The sequence below is a fragment of the Oncorhynchus clarkii genome, chromosome 7, assembly GCF_045791955.1.
Source record: "Oncorhynchus clarkii lewisi isolate Uvic-CL-2024 chromosome 7, UVic_Ocla_1.0, whole genome shotgun sequence".
Lineage (NCBI taxonomy): Eukaryota > Metazoa > Chordata > Actinopteri > Salmoniformes > Salmonidae > Oncorhynchus > Oncorhynchus clarkii.
In genome coordinates this window covers 31,538,220-31,554,932 of record NC_092153.1, presented here as the reverse complement: position 1 = coordinate 31,554,932, position 16,713 = coordinate 31,538,220, and the positions used below count along the sequence as shown (strand labels likewise).

General features: G+C 43.3%; 1 protein-coding gene across 1 annotated transcript in view; it reads right to left on the bottom strand.

Moving 5' to 3' along the window:
* LOC139413194 (receptor-type tyrosine-protein phosphatase T-like) overlaps positions 1-16,713 on the bottom strand; it is a 497,128-nt gene that overhangs the window by 239,399 nt on the left and 241,016 nt on the right. The window contains exon 8 of the mRNA XM_071160294.1: positions 315-611. Coding sequence (XP_071016395.1) covers positions 315-611 — 297 coding nt within the window. The remainder of the gene's footprint in view (positions 1-314; positions 612-16,713) is intronic.

Here is a 16,713-nt window from a genome sequence, read left to right as displayed (position 1 = left end):
GCCATATTTTTGGCATGTGCAGGGATGGAATTTGGGTGCTGGCTAGCCAGGCTAGTAGACCTCAATTTATAATATTAGCCCAGGTAACATTTGGGTCAACAATCTGTGACATATGATACAATTTCAGTGGCCTGGCGGGCTAGTTTGGCACATGTTCAACTAGCTTGGTCAAAAAAGTACTAGCCTTGGGCTAGCAGACTAGTGTAATTTCCATCCCTATGTGTACAGGCAGCATGTCTACAGTACATTAGGAACAGGGCAAGACAGTGGAACCAGGACAATACTACTCTAAAGACAGAAACACTGACACTCACCATCCTCCTCCGTCTGCTTGACGATCTCCTCGCTCTCCTTGCTGCCCTCGGGGTTGGCAAGGACCAGGCGAAGGCGAACGGTGACAAAGGGCCTCAGACCCCGCAGGGTGTAGTGGGACGATGTCTGGATCAGTTCCTCGGCCGCAAACTCCTGCTGGTTGAACACGTACTGGTACTGCACGGTCAGGTTGTAGCTGTGGCAGCGCGTCACGGCATAGCCAAACGTCTCCCACTGCAGGGTGAGCTGGCGGGCCCGGATGTCCACCACATTGACATTCTGAGGCCCGTTGACTGGGTCTGAAGGAAGAAGGCGAAAGAGAGGAACAGGGGTTAGAGTTTGTGAATCCAACCATTGGCAAACGAAGAGTAACTGCCTTAGTAATGGTATTAGTATTTGTCTTAGTATTCTTGGGATCCTGTAACTGATTGAACAGGAAGTTCAAGACTTGACACATGGATTTCACATGATGAGCCGATGTTGGGCAGCATTGAGTCACATGAAGAAAAAAACTTGAACTGCTATTGATGTATTAAAGAGTTAGTTATTTAGCAGTGATGATCAGAAACAGACACAATATATCATAGACTTTGTTCAAGTTGTCTGCCTTCCGTAAATCTCCACTAACCACTAACCCCCCCATGGGTGATCGTTGAGCTATCACAGCAGAATCTTCCATATGTTGCGGGTATCATGGTGAAGTCGATACTGTACATCATGCCTGAAAGCATGACAAAGCTCTTTAGCCTCAAGGTCAGTCTAATTCCCCTAGATTGGCTAATAACAATGGCTAAATCACATAAGATGGTGGGAGACGAGTCTGCCTTTCCATGTGGGTTCTGTTTCAGTGCGTCTGGGTGGGAGTTGATATTTAAAGGCTTTGTCTAATTTTACAAGATGAAATCTGGTCGTTTAATCTGGACAAGCCAAAGCTAAATTCACAAACAAATGGCATTTGGCTGCTGAGCACTTGAACCTTTTGAAGTGGTTGTTTAAAAACTATTAAAATCGATGTCAGCGCTCCTGCGGAAATCTAATCAGCATAATAAATAAATAAACAAACTGTCAGTTTAAGCTAGAGATATGTGATTTCGCAAATGCTTCCTGATCTTTCTTATGTCACTCAGATATAGGATAGACACTTCAGAACAAACTTCCTTTAAAAAAATTGGGGGGGGGGGGACTACTATATACAATGCATTTGTATGGTCCAATAGCAGTAAGGCCCCCCAAAAAGTTCATCAAATATTATACACTTTTTCTTTTTTGGATACTTCAAGGGGTCTTAAAATTCTAAATCAAATAGCAAAATGATCCTTGGTATGACCTTAAAACATTTCCATATAGCTTAGTAGATACGCCCTCCCCCGGCTTAGACAGGGCTTAGACTCTTATGGGTTAAAAACCCCTTGAATCTTATCAATAGCATCATCCAAAGAAGCAACTATGCATAAACTATGCAACAGCTTATTGTTTTGTGATCCAATACAATGTTACTTACTTTTTGATGGAGTCTGAAGAAAGGACAGCAGCAGGCTCCATGCATTGCAGTTGTGGTAAACTAAGACAGCGATCAAAATAACTACTGGTAAATTTACTTTTTAATGCATTACATAATGCACAGAACTCAAAATACAAAACACAGTACTAGATAGCTTTCTCGTGCTAACAAAGTCCTTGAAATAGACTTATGCATGCAAGGCATGCACAACAAGGCCTCACAGTAGATTTACAATAGGCTATAGCCCAATTTCTGGAACTGATAGAGCAGGGCCGGCCCCAGGCATAAATCGGGGTCTCAACTTACTTTTGAGAGTAAGCAATTTTGACATTTGGTTGTGCATTAGCAGTTTTTCTCTTGTTGTCAGTCACTGAAAGTCACTCAATTAACCATGTCAGTTAACAATTTTTAGATTGGTAGCTAGTCTAACCAGCTCTAGTCTAACCAATTTGAAGAAATCAAACTTACCCAGGGGCCCTGACCTCCAGGGGAGCCCCATTGATTGTGTTAGTCATTCTCACTCTGATATATTAACATGGCATAAATTACGGTAAAATGTGTTGAATTGCAGGAAATTAGCTTTAAAACTGAAAAAATAAAATCTTTACCCATGACAAAATGGGTAGAATTAAAGGACATTAGCTGTAAAACAGAATAAAAAAATATCTCTGCCCCATGGCAAAATGAATACAATTGCATGAAATGTGTAATACAATTGCTAATCTTTCTCTCTTGCCCATGGCAAAATGTGCAGAATTTAGGGAAATAAAATTTCTCTCTGACATCAAGAAGGGGTCGAAGGTGGGGGGGGGCAACCAAATCATGCTTAGGGCCCCCAAAAGGCTAGGGAGAGCCCTGTGATAGAGAATAATGCTGAACAACAAAAACCCAGATTAAGGCTAATCTAAGGCTAATCTGGATTCATTTTGGAAAGCAGCTCCAAGAACATTGCTAATTTCAGACTGGAAAATCCAATAGGGGGATCTTCCCAAATCGGCGAAGCCTGAGTTATAACTTTGCTTTTGTCGTTAATTAAGTCAATGAAGGCATCTCCTGAGTTGCTCTAGATCTTGACAAATAATGGATTGTTTTAATTAATTATCTTACATCTTCCTCCTCCTCCAGCTCTTCTCAGCCATCTACCCCAATCCGAGCGAAGGAGGGAGGGAGGGATGGAGAGAAGACGGCTAGCATTATACATGACTCAAATCTCATTTATCAGGGTGCATGGCAGTCGCAGTGGTTGGCACACACTGAGAAGGGGCAACGGGGAGGTTTGCTATGCCATGGGTGGGCCGACTCCACCACAGATAGAGGTGCGGGGCTCAGGGTAGCAGTACCGGTGATCGCTGAGCGGGGAATTATTAATCGCAGACGTTGGGGAGCTCCGTCAAGAAGAAAAGGGGGTGATGGAAATCAATCTTAATGCCGGCCCCGGTTCTCCCTGCTGACACTCCGCCACATTCATCATACGGGCCGCTCCTCAAAAGAGCAAAGTGGAAATTGCTAACAATAAACATATCAATGGGTGCCCACAATAGCCAACTGTGTGGGTACTGTAAACAGCGCAAGGAGAGAGAAAAAGACAGAAACATAAAAATAGGATCAGTCAATGTCATTGGCTAGGAACTGGCTTTTATCCTTAGGGACTGGAGGGACAAATGCAACCCACAAAGCACAGCAGTGAAGTAGTAGGCCCAAAAGTGCTTCTGGACTCTAAAGCCGTTTCCCGCCACCTTAACACTATGTCCACAGTCATTTTGCAGAGGTAGCTCTTTTAATCCACAGCCCTGGATCAACAAACAACAAATAATCACAACCCCAAAACACAAATGGAAGATGGAAATGTTATCTGATGTGGCTGTATTTGAAACAGCTTACTGTCGGAAATGGCACCGAACCAAAAAACCCCAAAATTTGATTATTCAATATCTACATTCTAAAGTATAACAGTGCACGCTAATTAAATTATTAACGCAATGATTATGAAGGGAATATGAATGCTCCATAATGGCCTCAGTGCCCCCAATATTCAGTAGCAAAAGCCTCCTAAAGACAAGATCAGACCCCAACAGATACAGTGCATTCGGAAAGAATTCAGACTCCTTGACTTTCTCCACATTTGTTACGTTACAGCCTTATTCTAAAATGGATAAAATAGTTTTTTCCCCTAACCAATCTAAACACAATACCCCATAATAACAAAGTAAAAATAGGTTTTTAGAAATGTTTGCAAATGTATTCCAATTTAAAATTGAAATATCACATTTACATACAGTTGAAGTCGGAAGTTTACATACACTTAGGTTGGAGTAATTAAAACTAGTTATTCACTGCGAATGTGATGAAAGAAATAAAAGCTGAAATAAATCATTCTCTCTACTATTATTTTGATATTTTACAAAGTTTAAATCTATTTGGCTAAGGCTTATGTAAACTTCAGACATCAACTGTACATTTAAATTCAGTTTTTCACAATTCCTGACATTTCATCCGACTAAAAATTACCTGTCTTAGGTCATATCATCTCTTCAATTGCCAACGCCTCGAGAATTCCCCTCTTTATTTTTTCACAACAGCTATTGTATCTCAGCAGGTACTGCAATGTTCAACAATTCCCCCTCACTTAAAACCAATAGTCAAACAACAAAATGTATGTGGTGGTGGGACTTTGTCCATCTTTGTTTGAGAAACCGAGAGATTGATGCCTGCTAGCTAATTATAACTGAGAATACACTCAGGACAAGGTCGAATGGCGTTTACATGTAAGGGCCGGTGAAAGCACACAGAATCCAATGTTTTTGTGTCGTGTTGAGTGAGAGGTATTGACAAGGGTTGCAACCTTGGTGCAATACAAGAACACACAAGTGCACTGTGTTTTCCAGTGGCGCATGGAACCTAGATTTGTTTGAGTAATATTGAGTCACGTTATAGACTAGGCTACAGTACATGCTCTTAACAACTCAATAGATCTCTGTAGCCTACACTTTGATCAAGCCCTTATGGAAAGCTAATATTGCAATGCGTGGGTCTATGCATGAGTGCACATAGCATGCAGGAAAAATCCAGCCCCACTTATTTGAGGAATCACAAATTAGTTTTTTGACCTTTATTACAGTAGCCCAGCACTTCCACCCCATGACAAAAAGCCTCCATCCACAACCTGTGCCATTCTAAACCCCCATCATTTGAAGTTTGCTATCTCAGTTTAATGAGGGCATATGAGTGCAACTCTAACAAACACACATGCGTAAGCATACACACCTACATTACGCTAACATGCACGCACACATGCACGCACACACAAACAGACAACCTCCTGGTGGTTTGTTAGGGCTGGAGAGGCTGGAGGGCATGTGTCAAAAATTATGTGCACTTCCTGACTGCTAAAGTGACTGTGTTGGCTGGACTGTCCATTTCTCGGCCACAGGTCACCCTTTAGAGTAGAGAACAATTAGGGAGGAAGAGTAGTGGAGAGGAGCATGCATTTGACCTTAGTTACCTGCTGGGCTCTACCCCGGTGGCTCCCTGACACTCTTTCACTACTCCAGCAGACTCCTTTCACAGCCCTGCCAATCAATACAGCCATTGATTAATTTGCCTGAACTGGCGGTTTATTTATTTATTGCCAGGCACCATGTCCAAATGCATTGCACCTGATTTAGCTAGATAGCTCATTTTGATCTCTAGTTCAAATCCCCGAGCTGACATATCTGTTGTTCTGCCCCTGAACAGGCAGTTAACCCACTGTTCCTAGGCCGTCATTGAAAATAAGAATTTGTTCTTAACTTGCCTAGTTAAATAAAGGTAAAATAAAAAATTACAATGCTACAATATAACATTCTCTATATAATAAAATATAAATATAAAACAACAGACAATATAAAGATAATATTGCACCAGAGTTTAAATGTCCCTTGGTCCTACAGTATCTGACATCTTAAGAGTCAGAACATCTTAATGTTCACATGACTGATAGCAAAGGTACTGCACTCTCTCACAGTGACTGGCAGGGTGTCCCATAATCCAAACGCTCTGATTGAAAAAGCTGTCTGGACAAATTTAGTGGACCTAACCTGAGATGAGTGGTTCCCTCTGGTTAAAGCTCTTGTCATCCTGGTATTGTCCTTGCAATACGTAACAAGTTGCTTAAGAGGTGGTGTGGCAAGGTCATGAGTGATCTTAAACAGCAGAGCAATGTCAGCAAGGTATAAGAAGCTCAGTAGGTTGTATTTTTTTATGATATTGCAGTGGTGATAGGTGTTTGGTTTTTTGACCAACACATTCAGAGTTTGCTTATTGAGTTTTTGAAGTTGCTTCATTGCTTTGAGACTAGTTTGGAACCAGGTTGTGATACAGTATGATAGATGGGACAAAATCATTGAGTGCAGGTACAGCTTAGCAGCATCTATTGACATTTGTTTTCTGATAAATTTGAAATTTACCAGGTTGCGTTTGACTGTTCCATATACTTTTCTTATTTATTTTGTGACAGACATGTTAGAGTCAAAAATGATTGCTAGGTATTTAAAATATAACACTTTGTCCCTTAACAGTTACCTCAGGCTCATGAGTCTCACTGCAGAATTTTTTTAAATATTATTTATGTCTGTGGCATGTGCAGGGCATTTGGAAAGTATTCAGACCCCTTGACTTTTTCCACATTTTGTTACGTTACAGCCATATTCTAAAATGGATTCAATATATGTTACGGTTTTCTATCTCCTCCTCTGAAGAGGAGGTGTAGCAAGGATTGGACCAAAATGCAGCGTGGTAATTTTGATACATGTTTAATAAATGAATAAACACAAACAATACAAAACAAGAAACGTAACGCGAAAACCGAAACAGCCTATTTTTTTTAAATGTATTACATTCAATACCATTCATTCTTTACAACTCATAATTTTCATTCATACTCCAATAATGGTATTTGAATTTAACTAAACAAAAACCCCAAACAAAACCTCAGGGGAGCATCTTCCCCCTCCCCGTCATCATACAAACTACCTTTCCCTATCTCCCCGTCCCTAATCTATTCCCTTACAAATCTAAATGACACCCAGCCCTAAACCCCCCTTCCACCTCTCCCGGGCAGCATGCTGCCCCCACTTCCTCTCCTCCCTCTTCATCCTCTCCCTCAAATCTCCTTCCACCCTCCTCACTATCCCTTCCAACCCCCAATCTCTCCCTGTCTTCACCATGTTCTGCCTGGCTTCCCACAGCCCCTGTTTAAAGAGACTCATGAGAAGCCAGAGCAGAAACCTGTCCCTATCCGTCCCTCTCGCTCTCCCTACACCTCTCTCTAACCTGGCCCACGTCAATACAAAATCCCCTCTTACCAAACCTAACAACACCCGTGCCCTAGCCCATACTACTCCTGCAAAGACACAGTCCCAAAAGACATGGCGCACAGTCTCCTCCCTGCCACAAGAGGATCTTGGACAGGTGGGGGATTGCGCCAAACTATGCCGGTACATGATGGAACGTACCGGCAAGCACTTGTGGAGGCTCAACCAATTCAGGTCCTTGAGCCTGTTGTCCAGACCCCACGCCTGCACTTCCTCTCAGACCACTGCCGAGATGCCCACTACAGGCGCCGGACTCCCTGCCTGTCTGACCTCCTCGTACAGGTGCCTGTGATCTAAACCTACTCGGGCAACTTCAACCTCAGGGTGCGCAGGACCCGTGTTAGACCACACCATTACGCTTCTCGCCTGATACGAGAAGAACACCCGCAGGAGGTAACCGGACGGGTGTATCACTGGATGAGCAAGCTCCGTTAACAAGAAAGAAACAAAAATTGCGTCCAGCTTGAGGGGGAGATGTGGTACCCCCCTACCTCCCTCCCCGATGGGACAGAGCATGCGTGCCCTGGCGACCCACATGAACTGACACACAAGTCTCACTAGACCTTCAGACAAGCCGGCAATGGGTAGATGTATGCCAAATACAAAAGAGACGGCAACACATCCACCTTTAGGACCAGGACCTTGCCCATAAAAGACAAATACCTAGCCTTCCACATCGCTAGCTTCCTCTGTACCACTGTGATACCCATGTTCCAGTTTAGCGTTGCTGAGCCGGAGGTCTCAAAATGGACCCAGAGAATCCTCAGGGCCCCCTCACAGAGAGAAAACCCCCCGGGCACATCCGTTCTACCGCGCCATTTTCCAAAAAACTTAACGGAAGACTTTGCATTTTTCAGAACCGTTCCGACGCTCGGGTGAAATCCCCAATGATGGTAAGGGACCTTGTCAGGCACGAGTCCTTGCACAGCAGCAAGGAAGTTTCGTCGGCGTACTGCGTCATCTTAACACGCAGCCCACCACTTGCAGGGATCAACATGGTATGGTATTGAGTGCAGTATATACATATGAGATGAGTATGTAAACAAAGTGGCATAGTTAAAGTTTGCTAGTGATACATGTATTACATAAGGATGCAGTAGATTATATAGAGTACAGTATATACATATACATATGAGATTAATAATGTAGAGTAATGTAATGTAAATGTAAACATTATATTAGGTAGCATTGTTTAAAGTGGCTAGTGATATATTTTACATCATTTCCCATCAATTCCCATTATTAAAGTGGCTGGAGTTGAGTCAGTGTGTTGGCAGCAGCCACTCAATGTTAGTGGTGGCTGTTTAACAGTCTGATGGCCTTGAGATAGAAGCTGTTTTTCAGTCTCTCGGTCCCAGCTTTGATGCACCTGTACTGACCTCGCCTTCTGGAGGATAGCGGGGTGAACAGGCAGTGGCTCGGGTGGTTGTTGTCCTTGATGATCTTTATGGCTTTCCTGTGACATCGGGTGGTGTAGGTGTCCTGGAGGGCAGGTAGTTTGCCCCCGGTGATGCGTTGTGCAGACCTCACTACCCTCTGGAGAGCCTTACGGTTGTGGGCGGAGCAGTTGGTGATACAGCCCGACAGGATGCTCTCGATTGTGCATCTGTAGAAGTTTGTGAGTGCTTTTGGTGACAAGCCGAATTTCTTCAGCCTCCTGAGGTTGAAGAGGCGCTGCTGCGCCTTCTTCACGATGCTGTCTGTGTGGGTGGACCAATTCAGTTTGTCTGTGATGTGTACGCCGAGGAACTTAAAACTTACTACCCTCTCCACTACTGTTCCATCGATGTGGATAGGGGGGTGTTCCCTCTGCTGTTTCCTGAAGTCCACAATCATCTCCTTAGTTTTGTTGACGTTGAGTGTGAGGTTATTTTCCTGACACCACTCTCCGAGGGCCCTCACCTCCTCCCTGTAGGCTGTCTCGTCGTTGTTGGTAATCAAGCCCACCACTGTTGTGTCGTCCGCATACTTGATAATTGAGTTGGAGGCGTGCGTGGCCACGCAGTCGTGGGTGAACAGGGAGTACAGGAGAGGGCTCAGAACACACCCTTGTGGGGCCCCAGTGTTGAGGATCAGCGGGGTGGAGATGTTGTTGCCTACCCTCACCACCCGCCGCTTTTCCTGATTCTCCTACTCCCGTGCCTTCCGTTTCCTTCTCTCTTCCATTAGCCGCTTCTTGCTCCTCCTCCTTCCTTGCGGCCTTCCCCTCTGGGCCTGTACTCTGGTCATGAGGCGTGCTTCCTTCCCCTCCTCTTCTTCCCCCATCCCCCGCTCCTGCTCCCCCCCCAGCCGCAGACGCGTATGACCTCTGACGAGCCGGGCACCCCCGCCACAGGTGTGCTGACGAGCCACACCTGTGGCACGCCTTAGGCGTCTTTGAGGTGCCTTGCTGAGGAGATGTTATCCATGTATCTCCCCAGAAAGGCCCTCACCTCTTCGTCCTTAACGTATGGGTTGTAAATGTTGACAGTTACAACCCTAAAGTTGTTCCTCGCCAGGCTTGTTATTTCATAGTGACACATCGGCCTCTCACCTCCCACTGCTCTTGCCCTTCTCAGGATATCATCGTGTTTCTCCTCTGTATGTTGTGCCACGTCTCCAATGAGTTGCCTTGGAAGCAAAACACGTCCTTCACCGTCAGCTTTAGAATCCCCATCAAGATGGTCCTTCCAAAAGTTTCCCGTCCTAAAGGCTCCAACTCCTTTTCCTTCCAAGCAAACCGGGACAGACCGTGTTGGTGGATTTTGCACCATCTCCGCAAGGAGAATGGCGCACCCGGCTCACGTTCTCTTCCAAAACAAGGAAAAAATCTAATCCAAAGTGACCGAGAATCTGAAGCTATAAATCTAGTGCTGACACCGGCAACTAAAACAAAGCAATACTCCGCAATTAGTAGCTCAGTGCCTTACTGCCATGCTTACACCGAAACAGCCTATACTGGTGCAAACTAACACAGAGACAGGAACAATCACCCGCCAAAAACTCAAAGAATATGGCTGCCTAAATATGGTTCCCAATCAGAGACAACGATAAACACCTGCCTCTGATTGAGAACCACTCCAGACAGCCATAGACTATTCTAGATAACCCTACTATATCACAATCCCAATACCTACAAAAAAAACAAGACAAAACACACCACATAATAAACCCATGTCACACCCTGGCCTGACCAAAATAATAAAGAAAACACAAAATACTAAGACCAGGGCGTGACAATATATTTCTTCCCTCATCAATCTACACACAATAAACCATAATGACAAAGCGAAAACAAGTTTTTAGACATTTTTGCAAAATTCAAAACAATGTAAAACAGAAATACCTTATTTACATACATATTCAGACCCTTTGCTATGAGAGTCAAAATTTTGATCAGGTGCATCCAGTTTCCATTGATCATCATTGAGATGTTTCTACAACTTGATTGGAGTCCACCTGGGGTAAATTCAATTGAATGGACATGATTTGAAAAGGCACACACTTGTCTATATAAAGTCCCACAGATGACAGTGCTTGTCAGAGCAAAAACCAAGCCATGAAGTCTAAAGAATTGTCTGTAGATCTCAGAGACGGGATTGTGTCAAGGCACAGATCTGGGGAAGGGTAATTTCTGCAGCATTGAAGGTCCCCAAGAACACAGTGGCCTCCATCATTCTTAAATGGAAGAAGCTTGGAACCACCAACACTCTTACTAGAGAGTGTTGAAATGCAATTCTTGAGGTGGAGTAACTCTGCAAGATCACAGTCGAACCAGGGGCTGAACCTGTTTTAAATCTATTTTTTTTTAAAACAAGGTCCAAGCGCCTTCGACAGAGGGGATTCAGCTGATTCTATACCATTTTACAGAGGCCAGTTCATTAAATTTTTTGCAAGCGTCTATTACAAATCAGGACAGGTCATTTCACTGAGCAGCCATTACGAACACAGGCTGTAAAACAGTGATCACTAAGGGCATTACAGAAAACACCAGACTGATACCTCTCAAGATTATTTGTGAGGATAACAGGATTCATTTTCTGGGTGTTTGGAGTCATACCTTGTGGGGTTGATAGTAATCAGAGAAAGATTTAGGGAGTCCCATTTCTTTAGGACTTGGTCAGATGGTTTAAGCATGTCCCAGTTTAGGTCACCTAGCGGGACAAATTCAGACTCAGCAGGAAAGAGCTTAGGGCAGGTAGGGTACAGGCCGGTGCAGATAGAGGACGATAGCACCCAGCAACAGTCAACAAAGAGCTACTTGAAAGGTTAAGGCTTAAAACCAGCAAATCAAATTGTTTGGCGACAGGCTTGGTGGAGACAACCGACCACTGAAGGTGATCCTTGGTAAAGATTGCCACTCCCCCAACTTTGGAAGATCTGACTTGCTGAAAAAGATTATAACCAGAAAGGTTAACATCAATGTTCAAAACACTCTTCCTTAACCACGTCTCAGTAATGAACAACACATCTAGATGGGAGCTGTGAACCCACACTTTCAATTGACCCATTATCGGTAATAAGCTTCTAGTGTTAACGTGCAGAAAACCCAGGCTTTTACGAGAGTAGAAATCAGTGAAGCATACGTCAGAGCACAAATCAGATTTGGGGCTAGCAACAGTAGATGGGCCAGGATGTACATGCACATTTCCAGATATCATCAGCAGTAATACAATCAAGGCATGGCAGAGGACAGAGAGAGCTCTGCAGTGTTGATTTATGACATTTGAATGTGCATTAGATGGCAACAAGATCATATTGTAGAGCAATTTCATCAGGTAACATGAATACAAAGCCGTCGAGATGTAGTTAGAATAGGATGGGAGGCCAAAAGGCTGTGTAACCAACCAACCAAGTCAGAGTCCTGAGTGTGGCAACAAACATAGTTTGTCCCACAGTTGGGTTAACAAGAAAGTTCATAGTCAACAAAGCATCCAGGAGTCATGAGGCACATAGCAAAATGCACAAGAACAAATTTAATTGGGGCTAGCCATTGTAAGTTCAGAGTCACTTGCCCCAACAGTGCATGTGTGCTGGAGGCAAGGGAATCTCAGGAGATAAGGGGGAGTGTGGGGTACCAGTACCAGATGGGGAGACAGGCCAGGGAAGACGGTGAACAGATTGCCAGGTGGAATCCAAGCAGCAGTGCAGCAGGCAATGGGAGTAGGTGTCACACCAACCTGGGAGAAGCTTTTATTTATTGTAGAAAATGCCAGTAGATTGTCTCTGAACAGTGGGAGGGGGCTTCAAAGGCCTCTGGATTTGGGTGGGGCAGGCTGCGAGAGACTCCTTCCTGCCACTTGTTGGGCGCAAAGGCCTCGATGCCTCTCACTTCACACCTCAGTGCTAATTGAATTTGGATCTGGTCTGTCCTAGCAAGCCTGGCAGCCTTTAACTCAGCATTCAGTCCCCATAAAGTAAAATATATCATTGTAATGTACTTTATTTTTCATTTATTTCATTTTTTCCCTTCTTTTTAGCTTTCAAAATAGCATCAGACCAAACACTACTCACTCAGTTCCAGGTTGGATGGTGTCCTCAGGTCTCTGCTGTTTGTTTTCCAGAGCACTGCTGTATATCTTGGAAAAAGGAGTCCTTGGGCGCAGTAATCCAAAATTATATTGTAGTTATTTTTTAGTTTTGATCTGGAACGAAGGCCATGCCGTGGAGGGTAGCATCCTGCATAAGTCCCTCCCAAAAAATCCAAGTTGATCTAACTTCAAATCTATCCTTTTTTAAAAACATGTTTCAAAATGTGAGAGCTCACATGCAGCTGTCTCTCTCTCCCCGCCTCCCTTGAAATCTCTCCCTTGAACTCTCTCTCCCAAATACAGGTATGCCAAGCTTGTAGTGTCATATCCAAGAAGACTCAAGGCTGTAATCGTTGCCAAAGGTAATGAGTAAAGGGTCTGAATATTTATGCAAATGTGATATTTCTTTTTTTTTCATAAATCTACAAAAAAAAATTAAAACCTGTTTTTGCTTTGTCATTATGGGTTGTTGTGTGTAGACTTATGAAGAAAAATACAACAATTTAATCAATTTTAGAATAAGGCTGTAACTTAACACAATTTCAAAAAAGTAATGGGTTCTGAATACTTTTCAAATGAACTGTACTTGTATAGAGATAAGATTATGTTAAGATTTGACTGACACGCATCAAAAGTGCCGTTTTATTGAGATTCCAAGATAATTAAATATTGAAGGTGAGGACTAGATAGTATTCAAGTTCTTTGTGCTCCTTTTATGCCATATATTGGCAATATCATTCTCAGGGCTGGATTTCTCCGTTAAGCATTGCTACAGCGTTTAGAAACAGCTGTGAGGTCCTAATGAAAAAGGTTGGCTTCTCATAATTAAAAGTGCACCGCTCTATTCAGTGGCTGCTCAATAACCCTCAATTGCTCTCTTTTTTTTATGAGATCCATATAGCACACGGGCTCAGAGCCCTGCCCAAGTGTGCAGCACCAACTACATTTGGTAGAAAAGAGAGATTTTTTCGGGGGGGGGACAACCGAAACACGGCGGAAGAGGACGATAATATAACAAAAAATTAGAAACGGTGTGTATTCTTCTTCCAAAATTAACAACTTCAAAACAAAAGAATGGTGGTGGTGGGGGGGGGGGGGGGGGGGATGATAGAGAGAGGCAATCTAAATTGGGGTGGAAGCAGAGTATAGACTGATGGGACAGAGACTACACAGCTAGCACCTTACCTCCACCAGCACTGCTGCTGCCTTCCTTCTGCCCAACCCTTCCCCAAAAGGGTCTGTATTGAGAGATCCTTCTGGATATTATTACGCTTTCCCTCCAATAGAGTCGGCGAGCTGAGAAAGCAATCCCCCTTCCCCTCAGAATCAATCAAACTGGAACTCTTTCCAATAATTTAGCCTTGCTGGAGGAAAACAACACTTCACTTGCTGCTTCCCCCAGTAATGACTTCTCACAATGAAGATCATGATACATCAAATGTCCACAGATAGATTCTCAGGTACCCTCACTCTCTCAGTTAGAGTGTGGGGTAACAAACAAATGTGTATATTGTATGTATGAACCTGGGAAGACTTTGAACATTAGTATACCCTGTGTGCCCTTGTAAGCTAATCCGTTATCGGAAGAAGTGGATGCTGGATGCTTGATGGCGAGGCTCTGTAGAAGTAGTCTTTATTTCAGTAATGAGGTAAAAACACTGGTTCAAAGAAATTGAGGATTAGTGGCGACCCCTCATTCAGGGCAGGTGGGGCAGAGCTTTTTTTGTGTGCCTGTTTTGCATGTTATGTTGGCATTAATACGTGTCACATATCAGTTTGCAAATACAGTTTAAAAAAATGTAGTTAATAAAGCAGCAAGGCAGCTCCAAAATGCAGGTGTTTCAGTCTAGCTCAGTGCTTTCTGTGGTGGTGGGGCAGCCAGCGGAAAATAGGGAGCGTAGGGGTTGGTAATGTTCTCTAGTTGCGCCGTGATTGGCTCAGTGTTCTGTCACTCATGGGGACACTACTTTGCTGCAAAATTTGCGGGGAGATCTTGACAATTCAAGCCCCTTGGGTGATGCCATAGGGTTACATTAGAAGTGCCCATCCAAGAAGGCTCGAGGCCATTGGCCATAGATAAAAATGAAGTCAAATCACATTATATTTACCATATCTTTGATTTGAATAATCATGTCAACATTATACTTTAATAATCTTAGCTAGCAAGCAGTCATCATCATGAATTACATCAACAATCTACTGGCAAATTCTTTTCCATCCTTGACATATGAAGAAAAATTATAGATAAAACGTATCGGTGCTCATGGACATAAACATCACACAACAAGATGGAAATTGCAAATTCAACAATGAGTGGTTAGGAAGGAATCAGAGGCCAAGTGCAAGCATTGCAAAGCAATCACTAGCCTGCTATTTAGTGGAGTGGGTGTGTGGTCCAAATCTGGGTTTAAGGGTCTCTTTTCCAAGCTTAAAAGGACAAACATTTATGCGGTCAATCCAGCATGACTGCTTCCACGTTCAGAACAACTGGAAACTCGGAACTGGGAAATCTCAGACTTTAGTGAGTTCAAAACAATTGGGAACTAAATGTTTTATTTTATTTTGAATGGTCATCCAACTCGGAATTGCAAGTCGGAAACTCAGGCCTCTTTCTAGAGCTCCGACCTGAAGATCACTGACGTCATGATTCAACATTGTTTTTTCCTGAGTTCCCAGCTGTCCTGAAAGCACCATACTTCCAGAGAATGCCAGACTTTGATGACAAAATTTGCCCACGAGGAGCACCACTCCACTTTCCTGTTCAAGTGAGCACAGCACAACAAGTCCAAAAATGTAATGTATGCTGCTGCATAAATTATTCCAGGGAGATATGTAGCTAAGAAAGTCATACTAAGTGTATGTTGTGTAGTAAGCTGTTAGTAGCCCATGTGCCTCAGCCTAATCATTTGGTACCTTTCCCCCTCCTAATTTAGAATACTGTTTAGCCTAATGATTTGGTGGTGCACATATAGCCTGTTTTAGAGAAATATAATAATTAAATATTGTAAGAGCTTTCACTATCTGCTTATACTGTAAGAATGACCCATGTTCTGAATTATGTCTCTGTACATTTCAAAAGTGCTGAACAAATAGTTATATTGACTACATCCGACCCAGCTGGCTCATTAATGTCTTAATCAAATTTACGGATTGCCTCTTACGGATTGCCTCTTATCCGCTCATCACCCCCTTATGCCATAGTTTAGAAAACACATTTGTTTATTAAGCAAGTCAGCCATATCAGCTATGTTTTTTAAAGGCAGTAAATGAGGCTGAATGAACTGTTTCGCTGCCAGACAAGGCTCCACTGATAGCCAGGTGTAGCGGTGGTAAGGTTGCAAGATCGAATCCCCAAGCTGACAAGGTAAATCTGTCGTTTTCCCCCTGAATAGGCAGTTAACCCACTGTTCCTAGGCCGTCATTGAAAATAAGAATTTGTTATTAACTGACATGCCTAGCTATATAGAGGTAACAAAATTCTAATAATGAAAAAAAATATATAATCACTCCATGATGCTGAAAAGAAAGCTCTGGCGTTGGGACATCTTTATGTAGGCCCTAACAGTTTATGGGCACCCATTGTCACCGTTATAGTGGGGGGGGGGGGTTTACATGCTAAAAATCGCCACTATGGAGCAGACCCGTGGCCTGTGTTGTGTTACATCTGAACCCTCATCTAAACTTATTTCAAAGCTCAAACAAGACACACTACAGGCAATTGAGAAAATATGGAGTGACTTTTGTCTGCCACAGGGGATCTGTTCATCAAACCACTAGGAGACAGTGTGTGAGTGTGCGGGGGGAGGGGGAGATGGACAGCTGGAGGCAAACGTGTGTTCACATTAAGTTTTAATAGTGGGAACCGAGTTACCGAGATTTCCCGCCAAAACCCATTCTCATTTCCCAGGATAAATAATGTTGAGAAACCGATAAATTAGAATACATTATTTCTATGAACAGCGTCACGTGAAATGGAACTGTTCAATTATATGCAATGTCTAAATGTGGTTTTTCTGCGACCTGCTCTGCTATCTGCATG